A 20,724-nucleotide genomic window follows, 5' to 3' on the forward strand; every position below is an offset into this window, starting at 1 on the left:
CAAGGCCCACTATTAACAAAGGCTTTTCTATTGCATGGCAGTGAGCCATAGCCAGCAATAGCTTACGTACATTTAGGGTGGAGTGTCTGCCTTTTACAAAGCCCACTTGTGGCGAACTGATCAACTCTGGCATATAACATGCGAGTCTTGCAGCCATTGCCCTTGTAAGTATTTTTAGGTCCGAGTTCATCAAAGAGATTGGTCTATAAGATGTTACCTGATTGCTGGGTTTTCCCGGTTTTAAAATTAATGTAATTAGAGCTGTGTTTACTTCTTGTGGGAAAAAACCTCTCTGAACCACCGCCTCGAAAAATTGGGAAAGATACCCCCCGGCCTGTGGCGGCAGTAGCTTATAGTATTCGTTAGGCAGGCCATCAGGGCCCGGAGTGGACCCCAAGGGGAGCGATTTTATTACCTGCTGTATCTCTTGTGCTGTAATCGGTTTCCCTAGCCGGGCCCTAGCTGTCTGAGGCAATTTCGGTATACCCGAGTCTTCCAGATAATCAAACAATTCTGGGCCTTTTCCCTGTGGTTCGTTTGAAAAAGTTTTAGTAAAGTAGTCGTAAAATATTTTAGAGATTCCCTCTTGGGATGATATCTTGTCTCCTCTGCTATCTAACACTTCTGTAATTAATGGTCTGGTTCCTCTGCATCTCACAATGTTTGCTAAAAGACGGCCTGCCTTATTTCCATATCTCTGGAAATTTAGTTTCCCATACATTAACTGTGTTTTTGTTTGTTCATGTATTGCCGTATTCAAGGCCGCTAGTGTAGCCGCTAGGTTACTTTGATTTTGCAGGGTTGGCTGCCGAATACTAATTTGTTTCAATTTTTTATATTCTGTTTCTAGCCTTAATATGGTTCCCGCTTTCTTTTTCGCCTGCGTGCACACATACGCTATGACACCCCCTCTCAGGACCGCCTTAGAGGCCTCCCACAGCAAAATGGGTGAAGTACATGAACTTTCATTGTCACTCAGGTATTGCTCCCATAGATTTATCAAATGAGTCCTGAATTGGGCGTCACCATACAAGTGCGCAGGGAATCTCCATCTAGCTCCTGTGCTTCCCGTCAAAGTAAACTCCAAATCGACCCAAACCATACAATGGTCCGATACTACTAAGGGTCCAATCTCTGCACCCCTAACCTTAAAGAACCAAGATTGGGTTATCAATATGTAGTCAATTCTAGACCAGGTTTTATGTGCTTTGGATAGGTGGGTAAAATCTCTAACCGTAGGGTTCAAGGTCCTCCAGGCATCTATGAGGTTGAGAGCCCTGCTCATTTGTGACAGGACCCGTGATCCCGCAGCCCCTATTTCGCTATTCCTGACATTTGACCTGTCTTTCTCTGGGTCCATCACCTCATTAAAATCTCCACCCCACACCCAGGGGGCATCTGCATAACGGTATCCCAATGCGATCAAATCTTGGAAAAATCTTGTGTTTGAGTCATTTGGGCCATATACTGAGCATATATAAAAAGGGAGTCCATACAAAACAACATGCAGCAGTAGTATCCGTCCCTCTTTATCTTTATGGATCAACTTAGTCTTGCAATGGAGACCCTTTCTAACTAGAATTGCTACGCCTCTGCGGCCATTTCCAGCTGAGGAATAATAACATTCCCCAACCCATTGTCTGGTTAGTTTCTCATGTTCTACATCTGACAATTTGGTTTCTTGTAGACAAGCTATGTCCACTTTTTGTCTTTTTAGTTGTGTTAATATTTTCGTACGCTTTACAGGAGACGAGATACCTGAAACATTCCATGAAATTATACGTTTTGTGATACTACTCATCATGTAAGGTCTCTCTGATATCTAGCGTCGGTACTCTGTGGTGTACCACCCGGGAGCCCAGCCCCTCCCTGTGGCTTCTTTTATTCTTGTTCCCCATTTGCTCCCGTCTATTATTGAAATGTATCCCTGGACCCCCCTTCCCCCATGACCATCTCCTAAGTAACTCCCTCCCCCCCTCCCCCCTTCATGTCCCTGCCCAACTCTCCCCTGATATTCCCTCCTAGTTTAGTATTTCCCATATTGGGACAGAATCACTATTGATGCACGAGGCCCCCCAGCCCCCACTTACAGTACTATACAGTTCACATAACATATTCCCAAATATCTTATAAACCTCTTAGAGTTTCCCAGTTTTATAGCCATAACATTCACCATTTGAAATCCAATCTCTTTCTCAGTGTAGTTCAGTCTCCACTTCTACCAGGGCTTGTAGATATCTGTCCATTATTTGTTTCCAGGGTTTTCACCATTTCCATCGCGGCGGCCGCCGTTTCAAACGCCTGCCACCTTCCTTCGTGTTTAATTTTCAAAATAGCAGGATATATTAGCATAAAGTTTTCTTTTGCCTCGTGCAGGCGACGACAGATTGGGGTGAATTGTTTCCTTCTCTCTTGCAACGATGCGGAATAATCCTGAAAAATACGGATCAATTGCCCCTCAAATTTGGTGTCATTTCTTTTCAGGTGATATCCCCGTAGTATCTCCGTTTTATGAATATAGTTATGCAGTTTCAGAATCACTACTCGGGGAGATGAGCGGCCATCTTGTTTCCTGCCCACGCGGTGTATTCTCTCAATACACAAGGGCCCTGCATGGTCCGAAGTTGCGAATTCCTCTTTCAACCATCTTGTCACCACCGTTTCGAGCACCGAGTCCCCCACCGACTCCGGGAACCCAACTAACCTCAGGTTTGCCCGTCTCGATCTGTTTTCAAGGTCGTCTAATTTGGCGGCGACCTCTTGCAACTTTTCTGTGTGTTTTTTCAGTTGCTGCGGTATCGGTAAAACAGAGTCCTCTAGCTCCGATACCCTGTGTTCCAGCTCACCGGTACGCTGCGTAGTTTCGGTCAGTAGGGATTCGAAGTTTGCGAACTGCGTGGTGAGCGTTGCCAATTTTGTCTCTAACGCTTTCTCCATAACCTCTGTGAGTTGTATTAACTGTTCTGGAGAGAATTTCTGTTCCAGCGGTTCTGGGCGCTGCTCTATGGCTTGTTCGGCGCTCTTCAGTTTTTCTCTCTCTTTTTTGGCGGTTTTCCCCGCCATCTTTTTCGCAGGGGTTTCTACAAATTTGTCCATTTGTGTTTCAAGTCCCTGGGTCTATATGCTGGAATCCCGTTTGAGTATAAATTTTAAGTTTTCAGATGCCGGGTGGCTGCGGGGCCTCGGAGAGCAGAGCAGGCACGTCCTACTCTCTCTACAGCATCACGTGACTCCCTTTGCCTTAGTTTTTAAGATTATGTATGGAACTTCTCTATCATACCTGATTTATTGGGTGGTATTCCTCTCCAATGCAGTTATTAGTAGACCTTGAGGCATATTTTCAACGCACTTTGGGAGGCTAAGTTCCATAGGTTTCTATGGAACTTTGGGAGGCTAAGTGCTTTGAAAATGAGCCTCATTGTAATCAAATGTTACTTTGTTTTCCATCTGTAAATCAGGTCAAAAAACGATGAATGTTTGATTCTTCTATTCACTATCAGATAGTGACAGAGTGGAATTCGTTGCCAGTGCAGATTCATGTTTTGCAAAACTATTTATTTTTTTGCAAGGAAATCAAAACTTATCAATTCAATGACTATTTCTTTAAAGTAATTATATTATTATAATTAAACTTTTCTGCAATTTCCTGGATTTCTTTTATCCAGCTACCTTGGATTTGTAATCCACATTGAACTAAGTTTGGTATTGCAGAACAGAAGAAGAACTGTGTAGTATAGTATAATATAGTTTTTCTCCCAAAGAGGTCCAGTAGTAGAGGCATGGGAGTGTGTGGGGTGGGGGTGGGGGTGGGGGTGGGGGGAAGGGAGGATGAGTAGGAATGACAATGCGAAAGGGGAAGCAAGATAGACAAGACTTCAGCACACCACTCCCCCACTTATGCAGCAGCCCGGGGAGGCATGACCTCTCTGGAGTGGTTGGAATACTAGGAGTTGACCTGTAGACCAAGCTCCTGGAATAGGGAAAAACTCCCTTGCTCTATTTAAGAGGAAATCTGCAGATGAGCCCCTATGAGCTGGATAGCAAACCTTGTTCCTCAGGACTCAAGACTTTAGCCTGAACCCCAGGAAACTAGACCCAAGATCAATCCTGCTGAACTAATCCAGCCTGCAATCACCTGCTGGATGCAGATAAATACTAGTAAGGTTCAGGTCTGCAATCTTTATACAGGTAATAACATCACTAAAAATCAGTGTCTCTGGTTGGGGAACACAACCCAATTGTCTGGACTAGTCTAGTGGGATAAAGAACAGATGCTAGACAAACACATTTGAACATAAGAACATAAGGGTTGTCATAGGTCCATCAAGCCCAGTATTCTGTTTCCAACAGTGGCCGATCCAGGTCACAAGTACCAGGCAAAATCTCAAGAGAGTATTTTTCACCTGGAAATCATACACATGTGCAAGTCTGGTCTCCAAAGAGGCAGAAAAGTGCTTACGTCACTGAAAAGTATCTTTTCTCATATCTCACAAGTCTGTTCTGAGTACTTTGCCCACTTGACTTTGTATTTCCTCTGTGCATCTGTCAACACTGGCTGCTTTCTTGTTTTGAATCCCCTCAATCCCAAATTCCAGGTATCTTTACTAGATGAAGTAATTGTCACTCCAAATTGTCAAACCAATGTCTGAGAAACTGTGGTGAGGTGAATTTGAAGTCAAGGGAATCCTTCGAAGATTGCAATCTTGCCTCAGATTTGACTGAGTCCATTCAAGTTGTCTCAGAATCAGTCACAAATCGAAGTTACTTACCTGTAGCAGGTGTTCTCCGAGGACAGTAGGCCGAGTCTCTCACATGGGTGATGTCGTCCGATGCAGCCCAATGCGGAGGCTGACTAGCTACGTGTATATAACTTTCTAGCAACACTGCACCACTCATGCACAGATGCCTTCTCACCTGACACGCAAGAATCTCCTCCTCAGTGAGATCATAAAACTAAAGGCTACCACTCCAAGGGGAGGAGGGAGGATATGTAAGAATACGTGCCCTGCTGTCCTCAGAGAACACCTGCTACAGGTAAGTAACTTCACTTTCGCCGAGGACAAGCAGGCTTTCGTATTCTCACAGATGGGTATCCCTAGCTAACAGCCTCACCGAAAACAACGCCGAGAGAAGAATAGGGACTCGAAATGTCAAGGCCTGGGCAGTCAATTTACCTGAAACTATTTACATACTAGAAGTGGAGGTGAACAGAACAGAACTGGTCCTAGGTGGATGGAGTTGGATTCTAGACCCCAAACAAATTCTTCAGAACTGACTGCCCAAACCGGCTGTCATGTTGGGAACCCTAATCAAGGCAGTAATGAGATGTAAATGTGTGAACAGAAGACTATGTCACAGCTTTGAATAGTTCCTTCATGGAGACTGACTTCAAGTGGGCTACCGACACCTCCATGGCTCTGACACTATGAGCCTTGACATGACCCTCTAGAGTCAGCCCAGCCTGGGCATAAGTGAAAGAAATGCAATCCACTAGCCAACTGAAAACTGTGTGTTTGCCGATGGTCACCCCCATCTGATCTGGGTCAAAATTAACAAAAAGCAGTGTGGACTGTCTATGGACTTTAGTCCGATTCAGATAGAAGGCCAAGGCTCATCTGCAGTCTGGGTATGCAGTACACTCTCACCAAGATTGGCATGTGGCTATGTCGATTGACTGATTAAGGTGGAACTCCGACACCACCTTAGGAAGAAACCTAGGGTGTGTGCGGAGAACTACTCCGTTGTGATTAAACTTAGTGTAAAGTGGATGAGCTACTAGGGCCTGAAGCTCAATAACTGAGCTGAAATGACCGCCACCAAAATCATAACTTTCCAGGTCAAATACTTCAGATGACAAGAATCAAGTGGCTGAAAAGGAGCTTTTATCAGCTGGATCAAAACAATGCTGAGATCTCATGACACAGATGGAGGTTTGATGGGGGGGGGGGGGGGGGGGGGGGCTTTGTTAACAAAAAACCCGTAAGCGAACAACTAGAGGCTGTACAGAGATGGACTTACTCCCTACATACTGATGATAAACACCGATTGAACTGAGATGAACCCTTGCAGAATTGGTTTTCAAACCAGACTCGGAGAAGTGCAGGAGGTACATACAAGCAGATTTTGAGTAGGAAATGAGAAGGGATCTGGAGCGTTGCCCCGACACCAGACAGCAAACCTCCTCCACTTAAAAGAATAACACATCTTAGTGGAATCTTTTCTGTAAGCTAGCAAGATGCAAGAGACACCCGTCAAATTCAAGGATTCAAATTCTACATTCTCGACATCCAAGTCATGACTGCCAGGGATTGCAGGTTGGGATGCAGTATGGAATCTTCGTTGTGCATGCTGAGGGTCAAAAAACATTTCGATCTCCATGGATCTTTGGAGGATAACTCCAAAAGAAGACAGAATCAGATCTGCCTCCGACTAGTAAGGTGCTATTAGGTTCTGTGATCTTGCTTGAGTTTCAGGAAAAGTTTCTCTATGGGGGATATGTATACAGAAGACTGGATACACTGCTGGATTCAGCTGTTTGGGTTCTAATGGTGGAATTCAATTCCTATAGAGACAAGTCTTACAAAATTACCTTTATTTCAGAAAAGAGTTAGAAACCTATATTTTCAAGAAATGTTATGATTAATGAATCTGTTGTTCAATATTGCTATGTAACTGTATACTACAATTGTAATTTTCTCTGTTAATTGTAAGTCACACTGAACCAAAACATTTTTTTTCATATATTTGCGAGATTAAAGAATGAATAAAATAAATAAATAAAAATAATACCTCCCCCTAATGAAGGAGAAAGGCATATTGACGCTAGTCTGCCATGTGAGCCAAATCTGGAGCAGAACTGAGGGGCCTTGTTGTTGAGATGACTAGCAAAAAGATCCACCAAGGGTGTGCCCCACGCTTAGGAGATATATTACATTAAGCGAAAGCAGACTAACACTCCCAAATTATTTATTTATTTATTTATAACACTTGTATCGCACATTTTCCCACCTATTTGCAGGCTCAATGTGGCTTACTTAGTACCGTAAAGGCGATCGCCAATATCGGTATAAACAAATACAGAGTGAAGTTGTGGCAAAGTTCGTGCGTAACAGACAGATTTAGAATCATAAGGAGGAAGAGGTAATTTATGTCCAAACGAGCTTTGATTTTGTTGTGTTGCAGAGTTGAGGCATTTAAGTTGGGTTGTTTGGGTATGCCTTTTTGAACAGGCAAGTTTTTAGTAGTTTCCGGAAGTTTAGGTGGTCATATGTTGTTTTCACGGCGTTTGGTAGTGCGTTCCATAGTTGTGTGCTTATATAGGAGAAGCCGGATGCGTAGGTTGATTTGTATTTGAGTCATTTGCAGCTTGGTTAGTGGAGATTTAGGTATGCTCGTGTTGATCTTGAAGTGTTTCTGATTGGGAGGTCTTTCATGTATCTCGGGGCTTCAGCGTTGATGATTTTGTGAACGAGGGTGCAGATTTTGAACACAATACGTTTTTTGATTGTGAGCCAGTGTAGTTTTTCTCGTATGGGTTTTGCGCTTTCGAATCTTGTTTTTCTGTAAATGAGTCTGGCTGCTGTGTTTTGGGCAGTTTGGAGTTACTTTATAATTTGTTCTTTGCATCCCGCATAAATTCTGTTACAGTAGTCTAGGTGGCTTAGCACCATTGATTGTACCAATTTACGAAATGTTTCCCTCGGGAAGAATGGTTTCACTCTTTTGAGTTTCCACATAGAGTGGAACATTTTCTGTTGTAGCTTTTGCTTGGCTCTCTAGTGTGAGATTTCTGTCGATTATAACTCCGAGTATTTTCAGACTATCTGAGATAGGGAGGGTGTAGTGTGGGGTAGTTATGTTGCTGGGTTTGTTCGTGTTGTATTGGGATGAGAGGATTAGACAGTGTGTTTTTTCAGCGTTTAGTTTTAGTTGAAATGCGTTCACCCATGAGTTCATGATGTTCAAGCTGAGTATGATTTCTTTGGTGATTTCTGTTAGGTCATGTCTGTAAGGGATGTAAAATGTGACATCATCTGCTTATATGAAAGCGTTAAGGCCTTGGTCGGATAAGGATTCGGCTAGTGGGATCATTAGGTTGAAAAGGAGTGGTGATCCTTGAGGTACTCCACAGTCTGTTTTCCATGGTGATGATATATTCGAGTTTGATTTCACTTGGTATGTTCTAGTTGTTAGGAAGCCCTTGATCCAGCTAAGTACACTTCCACCAATCCCGAAGTACTCTAGGATGTTTAGCAATATATTGTAGTTTACCATGTCGAACGCACTAGACATGTCGAATTGTAGGAGAAGTATGCTTTTGCCTGTTGCTAATATTTGTTGTTTGAATTTGGCTAGTAGAGTGATTAGTACTGTTTCGGTACTGTGGTTGGAGCGGAATCCTGATTGTGATTCGTGTAGTATTGTGAATTTGTTTATGTAGTCAGTAAGTTGTTTGGTTACTATGCTTTCCATCAGTTTGACTACCAGTGAAATTGATGCTACTGGTCAGTAGTTGTTGATATCGTCTGTTTTCTTTCTTGGTATCTTTTGGTATTGGGGTAAGTAGGATGTTGCCATTTTCCATTGGGAAGAGACCACGTTGAAGCCTGTGACGTCTACTATGAAGCGTTGGGGAGCAGATTTTAACAGCTAGCTGGGGCAGATATCCAATTTACAGTGAGTCTTGGAGAACCTATTAGTCGCTTGGTTGACTGTTTCAACAGTGAGGGGAGCGAAGGTTGTCCAGAGTCTGTCCTCTGGGTATTCGCCAGGGGTTGGGTCAATACATTCGAAGATGTCATCAATGTCGATGGTGTTCTGAGGTAGCATTTTGCGCAGATTTACAATTTATTCGTTGAAGTATTTGGCAAGTGCATCTGCAGATGGGGTGTTTGTGTTAGTTGTGGTGACCATGGTGGTGTCTAGTAGTTTGTTCACAAGTTGGTAAAGTTTTTCGTGTCTTTGTAGTCAGGCCCTATTTTGGTTTTGTAGTATGACCTTTTGGCTTGTCTTGTTGCATATTTGCATATCCGACATTTCTGCCTGGATGTCCAACCGCCACCTGAAACTGAACATGTCCAAGACCGAGCTTATCGTCTTTCCACCAAAACCCACTTCTCCTCTTCCTCCACTTTCTATCTCAGTTGATAACACCCTCATCCTCCCCGTCTCATCTGCCCGCAACCTTGGAGTCATCTTTGACTCCTCCCTCTCCTTCTCTGCGCATATCCAGCAGATAGCCAAGACCTGTTGCTTCTTTCTCTTTAACATCAGCAAAATTCGCCCTTTCCTCTCTGAACACACCACCTGAACTCTCGTCCACGCTCTCATTACTTCTTGCCTTGACTACTGCAACTTACTCCTCACTGGCCTCCCAATTAGCCATCTATCCCCCCTTCAATCTGTTCAGAACTCTGCTGCACGTCTCATATTCCGCCAGAACAGATATACTCATATCACCCCTCTCCTCAGGTCACTTCACTGGCTTCCAATCAGATACTGCATTCAATTCAAGCTTCTCCTTCTTACCTACAAATGCACTCAGTCTGCTGCCCCTCTCTACCTTTCTACCCTCATCTCCCCTTACGTTCCCGCCCGAAACCTCCGTTCACAGGACAAATCCCTCCTCTCAGTACCCTTCTCCACCACCGCCAACTCCAGGCTCCGCTCATTCTGCCTCGCCTCACCCTATGCTTGGAACAACCTTCCTGAGCCCTTACGCCAAGCCCCCCTCCCTGCCCATCTTCAAGTCTTTGCTTAAAGCCCACCGCTTCAATGCTGCGTTCGGCACCTAACTCTTACCGTTCAGTAAATCCAGACTGCCCCAATTTGACTGCCCCTATCGGACTGACTGTTCACTTATCTTTTAGATTGTAAGCTCTTTGAACAGGGACTGTCCCTCTATGTTAAATTGTACAGCGCTGCGTAACCCTAGTAGCACTTTAGAAATGTTAAGTAGTAGCAGTAGTAGTTGTTGCTGCATATTTGTATTTTCTTTGAGTTTGTTTCCATGTGTTGAGTGATTGTGCATCTTTTAGTTTCTTCCATGCTCGTTCAAGCTTCCTGGATTGTGTTTTTAGTTTTTTTAGTTCTTCGTTGTACCATGGTATTGAATTTTACCTATGTGATGTTCTTGTTTGTAAGGCTGCTATTTTGTCTAGTATGTTTTTGCATCTTTTGTCCCAATCTGAGAGGTAGTATTGTAGAGTCCATTTGTGCTGTCCATTCATTATTGTACATTTGATGCTAGAATGTTTCCAGGTCTATTTGGCCTCTTGTGTTCTATGTTGTGTGCATGTATACGGTGTGAACCCTTTTTCCGCCATAGTAGAGATAGGTTTAATTTGTAGTGATCTGACCATGGTGTGTTTGTCCATTTGATATCTGATATTATTAGGTTCTGGTCTGTGGACAGTTTGTGTGAGATAAGGTTGAATGTGTGCCTTTTGTTATGGGTTGCTTGGATGTGTGGCAATTTAAGGTCCAATAAATGGAGGAATTCCTTGCATTTGAATGCATTGGTAGAGTTTGGGTCTTCTAGGTGAAGGTTGATGGCTCCCAGTATTAGTATATTGAGATTGGCTACGCAGGTGTTTGATATGAAATCCATAAAGTGCGATTGGCATTCGTTCCAATTGCCTGGAGGTCTATAAAACAGGACACAGTTTAAATGGTCAAGTAGGGTGGTGTGGTGTATTCTGATTGATGCTATTTCGAGTAGGGAAGTTATGGATACGGCAGTGGTGACAGCGGTGAAGTGTAACATAGTAACATAGTAGATGACGGCAGAAAAAGACCTGCATGGTCCATCCAGTCTGCCCAACAAGATAAACTCATATGTGCTACTTTCTGTGTACCCTACCTTGATTTGTACCTGTCCTCTTCAGGGCAAAGACCGTATAAGTCTGCCCAGCACTATCCCAGCCTCCCAACCACCAGCCCTGCCTCCCACCACCGGCTATGGCACAGACCGTATAAGTCTGCCTAGCACTATCCCCGTCTCCCAACCACCAGTCCTGCCTCCCACCACCGGCTCTGGCACAGACCGTATAAGTCTGCCCACTACTATCCCCGCCTCCCAACCACCAGTCCTGATGGATTAGTGCTATGCCTCCGCCTCTTTTCCTTTCTGGTCCAATGCTTGACTTTGTATCCTGGGGGGCAAAGGTCTAGGATTATCAGGTCTTTTTGATCATGGATCCAAGTTTCATTAATGAAAAGCAGGTCATGGTTTTCTGATGTGATCCAGTCTGTTATTGTTGTAGCTTTATTTACTACAGATCTGGCATTAATGTAGCCCACTTGAATTTTTTGGTGGGGGTCTTCTGTGTTCGGAGTTACGTGGATTTTTGCCAGTTGTCATTTCTTTGTTGGTATGGGATTGTTATGACCTTTCATTCCCTGGTGATGGGGTTGTCCGTATGTTGGTGTTCTGCCTTTGTTTTGATGGTTGTCAGTTTGGTGAGGTGTGGTGCATCTGGACAGACTTTGATGGTTATAAAGTGTGAGTATGGTGTTTCTATCAACTAGTGGGGTGGTTACTGTTAGGTGGATCGAGGATAAGGAGTAGATTGTTAGGAGCAGTTTGTCGGTGTACATTATAGGTTCGATTCGTTGGGGCTGCTAGTGGTTTGTGTCAGGTGTATTCTCACAGATGTTCAGGTTTTCCCCAGGTTGCGGAGGCTCCCTAGTTGCGTCTTTGGTTCGGGGTAGGGATCCTGAGGCCTTTTCAGACACCGCGCGGGGATTAGTTGATCAAATGTGTTGTTCTGGTGTTGTGCATTTTATTTGAGGTCTGTGGTAATAGTCTGGGGGGAGAATCTGAGAGGAGACTTATTGAGATCCTTATATTCCTGTGGCTTTTTCCGTGATTGTAGATCCGGTGAGTCCTGGGACCAGCGGTGCAGACCTGGTCGTGTGGGTTATGAGGTCTTGGAGATGTGTTGGTGGTTGGGTAGAGATCAGAGGGTGGCGGTCGGTTCAGTCTCCTCCGATGTCGGGTCTGGATCTCTTGGGCCGTTCTCCTGCAGGCCGGTAGCCTGCAGTAAGTAACTCAAGCCACTCTTGCTGCCTCGTTCGCTCCTGAAACGATTCGCCGCCAGGATCGCCCCCACGTCTCCCTTACTCACTGCCTCTGTTTATCCTGCGGCAACCCGCTTTCACTTTGTCTGGGCTCCCGAGCCTCTTGGGCGGTCTCGTCTATTGTGGGCTCCCCTCCTCTTGATGTCAGCGGCTGGCGTGTGGGGATCCGAGCCGGGAGCTGCCGGGATGATCTAGGCAATCCCTGCGTGGCTGGCCCCATGCAGCAAGGAGACACCGTCAGCTTCCCGATCAAGGGCAGGTGTCGGACAGGCTGGTCAGGCGGTCCCAATCTATCTGGATCCGTGCGGTGGCCCTACTGTGGCTCCGCTGGCCTTCCAACAGTGGGCAGAGGGCTTGTGCCGAATGGGTCGAGAACGGGACTGGCCGCCGTCTTACCTTGAACCTGTGGGATTCTTAGAGCTGATTTGGTTTAGTAGCAGTCTGCCTGTGTTCTAAAACTTTTCTTACTAAACTGTTTGAGGGACTGAGGCTGTTAAGAGTCCTAAAACTTTTCTTCTATAACTGTTTTGAGTATATATCTTATCTAAAACTTTGAGAGAAAAAAAACTCACTGTTCTTTCTTTTGCTGTGGGTCTATCTTATACCTTAATCTAAAATTGCTAGTTTTACAACTTTGGGCTAGAAGGTTTTTCTTTAAAATTGTATTAAATTGCTGTGCTGGTGATTTCCTATTCTTTGTGCTGAAATCGTGTGGGGGGTGCTCTCTGGGGCTGTGCTTTTCTCTACCCAGTGAAGTAAGCCATTTCATTTGCATTAACAGATAGAGTCTAGCGGGCACTGCAGGATCTGTGAGCCAATCACAGCGGGTTTAGCTCTAAACGCGTTGTGATTGGCTCAGAGACTTCCAAGGCCTCTCAGCTGAGTGAAGCACAGCTAAAAAGAACGTTTTTATTATTTGGCTGTGAATAATGGCCAAAATGGAAGGCTATTTTTGTGATCGACGCTTTCAACTGCACTCTCCGATATCAGCTGATTGAAAACCCAGCCAAAATGGAAGGCTATTTTTGTGATCAACGCTTTCAACTGCACTCTCCGATACCAGCTGATCAAGTGAGCGGCGTGGCGTCTTTGGGCGGCACAGAGGCGTATTTGGCATGCGCAGAGCAGACAGCATAAAGCTTTGCTGCTCTGCGCATGCTTGACCGACCGATTCTCTGACTGTTTTAAGAAGGAATGGAGAATGCAAGTGAGCTACAACGAGTAGCTCATTTGCATTCCCTTTCCTTGATGCATAGCTGTTCCCTACCAATTCGCTATAAAATTCGATACGGAACGGCTCTGACAACGACTTTAGTGCATCTTCGCCATAGTTTAAAACTTGAATTTTCTGCCACAGAATTACCAGATAATCTCTAGAAGGCACAGTAGGGCCTAGTTCAGTCTTAGAAAACATAAAAATAAGAGAGAGAGAAGCAAGCTTTATTAACTAGTTTCCATAGTGCACAACCCTTTTCCCCACAGTTTTAAACTGAAACTTTCTACAGAGGTAGAAACTTAACAGCCAAGAATAGAAAAAGGATAGTGGAAAGGCTTAAACTGTCCGAAAAGAAAGTTATTTTCTGTTCTTGCCTGCTGGAGAGGTAGCGCTGCTACTGACCTGAATTAGGTGTTAATTAAGGTGTGAGAAAGTAGAATATTTGCAAAGGTTACTAAGGGCAATCTGATTACTGGGCTAGCTTTAAAGGATTTGTTTGAAACAGTCTCATTAGAATCCAAACTATATAGAGAGGACCACTTAACTTTCTTTCCGAGAAGATTTGAGAAAAGAAGACATTTCTGTGGGTAAGTGACATTATTTTATTCTGTGCTTGGTAACTTAAAGATTGGATTTAAAAGAGGAACTGTAGGATATTGATAAACAGTTAGAATTAAAAAAAAAAAAAAGCAAAGCAATTAACTAGTCTCCAAACCCTTTTCCCCCATAGTTTTAGTACTTGAATTTTCTGCCACAGCATTAACAGATAGTCTCAAGGCGGCACAGTAGGGCCTAGTTCAATCCTTATTCCCACCCACCCTCCTCAACTCCCACCCACCCCTAGCACAACTCTATAACTGAATAGTAAATTACTCTAATTATAATAGGGGAGTTCATTAGAGTTCTAGTAACATTTAACTAGTTTCTGAGAAGCAAACACAAAATAAATTACATATTACACCAATCTTTATATTCATCTGATATCCCTAGAACCTTAAGAAGTTTTAATTAAACAACTCTACAATACTAAGATGCAGACAGTAGTCCAGCAGTGAGAGGGGTGCTATCCAGTCTTTTGCACTGAGTGTTACATGTATGATTATCACCCATTTGGTGAGAGGTCATATGTGTGTGCTCGAAGCAAAGAGCTCCTGTCAGAGAATGAGTCCATTCTCTTGAGGCTACAGAAGCAGACTTGGAGGAGCTGAGGGAGACAGACAGACAGACGGGGACATAGAGGAGACCTACAGGGATGCTGAAGAGAAGTCCCACCACCAATCTGGCAGCCCCTGTGCTACCTTGGAGGAGGGAAATCTACTAAAAGGACAGCATTACTCTGTTGAAACTGTAGACAGGACCAGCACATACCAGGGGATGCAGTATCCTCTCGCACAGAGGATGAGTTTCCAGGAACTACTGCCCAGAAAGGTTAGGACGATTCAATAATAAGGCATGTAGATAGCTGGGATGCTCACGGACGTGTCACTTGGTCACTTCCCTGCATGGTGCAAAGGTGGTGGACCTCAAGCGTCACCTAAATAGGAAGGTGCAAAGGTGGCAGACCTCAAGCATCACCTAGATAGGATTTTAGATAGTGCTGGGGAACAGCCAGCTGCCTTGGTACATGTGGGTACCAATGACATAAAAAGATGTGGGAGAGAGGTTCTTGAAGGCAAATTTAGGCTCTTAGACAGAAAGCTCAAATTCATAACCTCTAGGGTAGCATTTTCCGAAGTGCTACCTGTTCCAAGCGCAGGGCCCAAGAGACAGGCAGAGCTCTGGAGTCTCAATGCGAGGATGAGGCGATGGTGCAGGAAGGAGGGTTTTAGATTTGTAAGGAACTGGGCGACATTCAAGGGAAGAGGGAGCCTATTCCGGAAGGATGGACTCCACCTTAATCAGGGTGGGACAATCTGCATTTAAAAGGAGATAGAGCAGCTTTTAAACTAGAAACTGGAGGGAAGCCCAACATTCACTCAAAAGTGCATTGTTCCGAATAAGGTATCTTTAAAAGATATGGAAGATAAGGTACCCCGATAGGGAGGCTGCAAAAGAGACCTAGTAGATCAGGTGTCCTTAAATAAAAATCAGTCAAACGAGTGCAAACTAACACTGTCAACTACTAAGTAAGATGTAAATAGAACAAACAGTTTGAAATGTCTATATGAGAATGCCAGAAGCCTAAGAAATAATGGAAGATTTAGAATATATTGCACTAAACGAAAAATTAAATATAACAGGCATCTCTGAGACCTGGTGGAAGAAGGACAACCAGTGAGACACTGTCATACTGGGGTACAAATTATATCGTAGTGATAAGGTGGATCTAATTGGTGGAGGGGTAGCATTGTATGATAAGGGGGGCCTCGAAACAGATTGAAAATTCTGCAGAAAACAAAACAATCTTAAAATCCCTACGGATTGAAATTCCATGTGTAAAGGAAAAAAGGAACATAATAGGAGCGTACTACTGTCCACCTGACTAGGATGAACGGACAGATGTAGAAATGTTAGCAGAAATTAGGGTGGCTAACAAACTTGGGAACACAATAATAATGAGTGATTTCAATTTCCCAGATATTGACTGGATAAATGTAACATTGGGGCATGATAGGGAGATAACATTGCTTGACGAAATCAAGGACTGCTTTATGGAGCAGCTGGTACAGAAGCCAAAAAGAGAAGAAAAAAATTCTAGAACTAGTCCTTAGTGGAGCGAATGATCTGGTGCAGGAGGTAATGATGCTGGGGCCACTTGATAACAGTGATCATAATATGATCAGATTTGATATTGGCTTAGAAGTAAGTACGCACAGGAAATTCAATACGTTAGCATTTAACTTTCAAATAGGAGACTATAATAAAATGAGAAAAACGGTGAAAAAAAAAAAAAAGAGAGGAGCTGCTTCGAAAAATTTACATCAGGTGTGGATGCTGTTCAAAAATACCATCCTGGAAGCTTAGTCCAAATATATTCCATGTATTTAAAAAGAAGGAGGAAGACCAAACGACTGCCGGCATGGTTAACAAGTGAGGTGAAAGAAGTTATTAGACCTAAAAGAAAATGCTTCAGAAAATGGAAGACGGAACAGACTGAAAATAATAAGAAATAGCATAAGGAATATCAAGACAAATGCAAAGCGTTGATAAGGAAGGCAAAGAGGGACTTTGGAAAAAAAAAAAAAAAAAAAAAAAAAGATTGCGTCGGAGGCAAACACACATAGTAAAATGTTTTTTTAGGTATATTAAAAGCAAAAAGCCGGCAAAAGAATCAGTTGAACCACTAGATGACAAAGGGACAATCAGGGAAGAGAAAGCCAAAGCGGAGAGATTAAATGAATTCTTTGCTTTGGTCTTCACCAAAGAAGATCTGGGAGAGATACAAGTACCAGAAATGGTATTCAAAGCAGACGAGTCAGAGAAACTGAATGAAATCTCTATGAACCTGGAGGATGTAATGGCTCAATTTGACAAACTGAAGAGTAGCAAATCTCCTGGAACGGATGGTATTCTATCAGAATTGAAAAATGAATTTTCAGAACTACTGTTAGTAATATGTAATTTATATTTAAAATCAAGCACGGTACTGGAAGATTGGAGGGTGGCCAATGTAGCGTTGATTTAAAAAAAAAAATGTTCCAGAGGAGATCCGGGAAATTATAGACAAGTGAGCCTGACATCAGTGCTGAGCAAAATGGTAGATACTATTATAAAGAGCAAAATTACAGAGCATATTCAAATGCATGGATTAATGAGACAAAGCCAACATCAATTTAGTGAAGGAAATCTTGCTTCACCAATCTATTACATTTCTTTGAAGGGGTGAACAAACATGTGGATAAAGGCGAGTTGGTCGATATTGTGTATCAGGATTTTAAAAAGGTGTTTGATAAAGCACCTCATGAAAGACTCCAGAGGAAATGGGAGAGTCATGGGATAGGAGGTAGTGTCCTACTGTGGATTAAAAACTGGTTAAAAGATAGAAAACAGAAAGTAGGGTTAAATGTCAGTATTCTCAATGGAGAAGGGTAGATAGTAAGTTTCCCTAGGGGTCTGTGCTGGGACCTCTGCTTTTTACATATTTATAAATGATCTAGACAGGAGATTATCTAGTGAGGTAATTAAATTTGCTGACGACACAAAGTTATTCAAAGTTGTTAAATCACAAGAGGATTGTAAAAAATTACAAGAGGACCTTATGAGACTGGTCATCTAAATGGCAATGACGTTTAATGTGAGCAAGTGCAAAGTGATGCATTTGAGAAAGAGGGACTTACAGCTACATAATGCAAGGTTCCACATTAGGAGTCACTGACCAAGGGATCTAGGCGTAGTCATTGATAAATTGAAACCCTCTGCTCTGTGTGCGGCGGTGGCTAAGAAAGCAAATAGAATGTTAGGTATTATTAGGAAAGGAATAGAAAACAAAAATGAGGATGTTATAATGCCTTTGTATCGCTCCATGGTGCACCTCGAACAGTGTGTTCAATTTTGTTGACCGCATCTCAAAGATAAGAGTGGAATTAGAAAGGCACAGAGAAGGGTGATGAAAATGATAAAGGGGATGGGAAACTTCCCTATGAGAAAAGACTAAAGTGGCTAGGGCTCTTCAGCTTGGAGAAAAGATGGCTGAGGAGAGACAAGATAGAGGTCTATAAAATAATGAGTGGAGTGGAACGGGTAGATATGAATCGCTTGTTTACTCTTTCCAAAAATACTAGGACTAGGGGGAATGCAATGATGCTACAAAGTAATACATTTAAAATGAATCAGAGAAAATGTTTCTTCACTCAACGTGTAATTAAACTCTGGAATTTGTTGCCAGAGAATGCAGTAAAAGCAGTTAGCTTAGCAGGGTTTTTAAAAAAAAAAAAAAGGTTTGGATGGCTTTCTAATGGAAAAGTACATAGACCATTATTAAAATGGACTTGGGGAAAATCCATTGCTTATTTCTAGGGTAAGCAGCATAACATGTATTGTACTGTTTTGGGATCTTGCCAGGTACTTGTGACCTGGATTGGCCACTGTTGGAAACAGGATGCTGGGCTTCATGGGCCTTTGGTCTGTCCCAGTATGGCAGTATATTTATGTACCCATGTATATTCATTTACAGTCAGTATCTTCCTGTCCCCAGTGTGCTTACAATCTAAGTTTGTACCAGAGGAAATGAATGGTTAAGTGACTTCACAAAAATTTGACGCAATTTATTAATGTAATACACCACTTAACACAACAGTATTAAAGTGGTTTACAACTTAAAATTAAATAATCACTTATCATGAAAATTCAAACCATAATATAATAGAATAATAACACAACGGCAGGGTGCTCAAATATTCAAGTCTTCAAGACTTCTTTACAGGAAAGAACTCTACAAATTTTCCCAAAGTTACAAGATCAAATATCTAACTCAAAAGTCTGCTGAAATAGCTAGGTCTTTAAAGCTTTCCTAAAAGACAAATACCCAGGAAAGGTCTGCAATTCATACAGCAAGGGGTTCTATTGGAAGAGCCCAGCATAGTTAAAGGCCCTATTTCTAGTAATTAATTTCAGCATACTCAATGTATGCAGCTCAAGGAAAAAGCACATCAAATTGCACAGCCATATGATGTTGAATGGCTTCTCACAGTTCTATTATACCAAAATGGGCTACAAATGTATATCTGTTATTACGGGAGCTTGGATTTGCTGTGGGTTATAAGCAGCTTAGTTCTGTATTTTGACTAACTGGAGCTTTGCTCTGATTTGTTTCTCCCGCTGTCAACTATCTGTTGTATGCTACTTGGTATATAGAATAAAGATTTAAAAAAAAATTCTGGATTACATGGAGCCACAGTAGTATCTGAACCGGGCTTCCCTGGTTCTCAGCCTGCTACCCCTCCATCCCTAAAAAGTCTCAAAGTCTGCAGTTGGGAAACGGATGACAGCCTTTACGTCTTGCTGTGCTCTATTCTCAGGGGTAAGTCATGCATCTATATCTGCAGGTGAAAACTTCCATACATATCAGCAATATAGCCAACAAATCCACGAGTCCCAGATCTCTCCAATCCATGCACTGTGATTTCTGACTTTTTCTAGTCTTAATACACTTCTATTATTGGTCTTCCTAACTTCAATCATTAACCTCAGCCCCATTCACCAACACAAACAAATCAGGTCTGTCCAATGTTACTACCAGAAAAGAACTAAGTGGGCAGAGAGCAGTCAAGTTTGAAAGACAACATGACCATACTTGCCCTCCCAAACTAGCCTAGGTTCTTTAGACTGGCCTCTCCTTCTAGCCTGTGTTGTCACCAACAGCAATGCATAAACTGTGTAAAAAAAAAAAAAAGAAAAGTTCCTGAACAGAATGTGTGAAAGCCCTATCAGATCTCAACAATACAGAAAAACAAGGTGAAAGGAAAACGAGGATTCCACCTACGTGCTCCTTAAAAAGTCGCTCCTGCAGTTTGTTCTTGTTAAGGAAATAATGCCGTGCCCAATCCCCTGCCGTCAAGCATTTGAAGGTTTTTTCTAAATGTTCATCTTTTTTGAAGTTTTCAATCACTTCCTTCAGTTCCTCCTGCCTTCCTTTTATAGGTCGAAACCTGAAAAGAGTGAAAAATTACTCACAAGTAATTGCTGTACCAAATCCTATGCAGAGAAAAATCTTATTCCTCAAACCCAGACAAGTCCACAAGCTCCATCCCTCCCCAATCAAGTGTGACAACTGATTTAATACAAAAAATAGGTTCTAATGATTCCAAGACACATACTTGTATGTAGAAAACAATAGTGGCATCAGAAAGAGAAGGGATAGGAGCTTGATCATATATGATAACTTCAAGTTTGTCAAGCAGCACAAGAGAAGATGGGAAAACCAGAAGAAAATTAGGATGCAATGAGGTCTTACCAGTAAAACATTTTTTTAGGAGCTCCCCCATGAGGGGAAGATTGGGGGGGGGGGGGGGGCTGGCCCCACCAGGTATCCCTGAACTCTCAAAGGCTCACACAACCCCTGGAAGTTCAACTAAGCCTGGATACAGGCCAAGAGGTTATGCATATCGACCTTAGAAAATACTGGAAATGAGGCTACTGCAAAGGATACTATATAGCAGAGTTCTGGCGTTCTCTCCCCACATTTAGACAGATAAATTCTAAACTGCTTTCTTCCCTGTGTGTCCCCCTTTCTTAATAGATTTAAAAAATATATATAAGACAAAGGTCAAGAAAACATGCTTTCTCCTCTGACTTGGAGATCTACTGGTTTCTATAAGTTCTATATTTCTGTCCTTTGACTCCATATCTGTACTTTTACCTTGTGTTATTTATATGCTGGATTGATTGTTTAATAAGGGTACTGTACTTACAAATCTGTGGCTTTTTTTGTTGCTGAATCTTCTTACTGCAGAGTTGACTGAGACTTAATTTGGCTCCATTGTACCCGG

At 42.7% G+C, this 20,724-nt stretch overlaps 1 protein-coding gene across 4 annotated transcripts in view; it reads right to left on the bottom strand.

Moving 5' to 3' along the window:
• The window catches only part of KMT5B (lysine methyltransferase 5B), a 387,499-nt gene that overhangs the window by 260,526 nt on the left and 106,249 nt on the right, over positions 1 to 20,724 (bottom strand). For all 4 annotated transcript variants that reach the window (XM_030201304.1, XM_030201302.1, XM_030201303.1 and 1 more), the window contains one exon: positions 19,719 to 19,884. In XM_030201304.1, the coding sequence (XP_030057164.1) occupies positions 19,719 to 19,884 (166 nt within the window). The remainder of the gene's footprint in view (positions 1 to 19,718; positions 19,885 to 20,724) is intronic.

Source organism: Microcaecilia unicolor, chromosome 4, assembly GCF_901765095.1.
Source record: "Microcaecilia unicolor chromosome 4, aMicUni1.1, whole genome shotgun sequence".
Taxonomy (NCBI): Eukaryota; Metazoa; Chordata; class Amphibia; order Gymnophiona; family Siphonopidae; genus Microcaecilia; species Microcaecilia unicolor.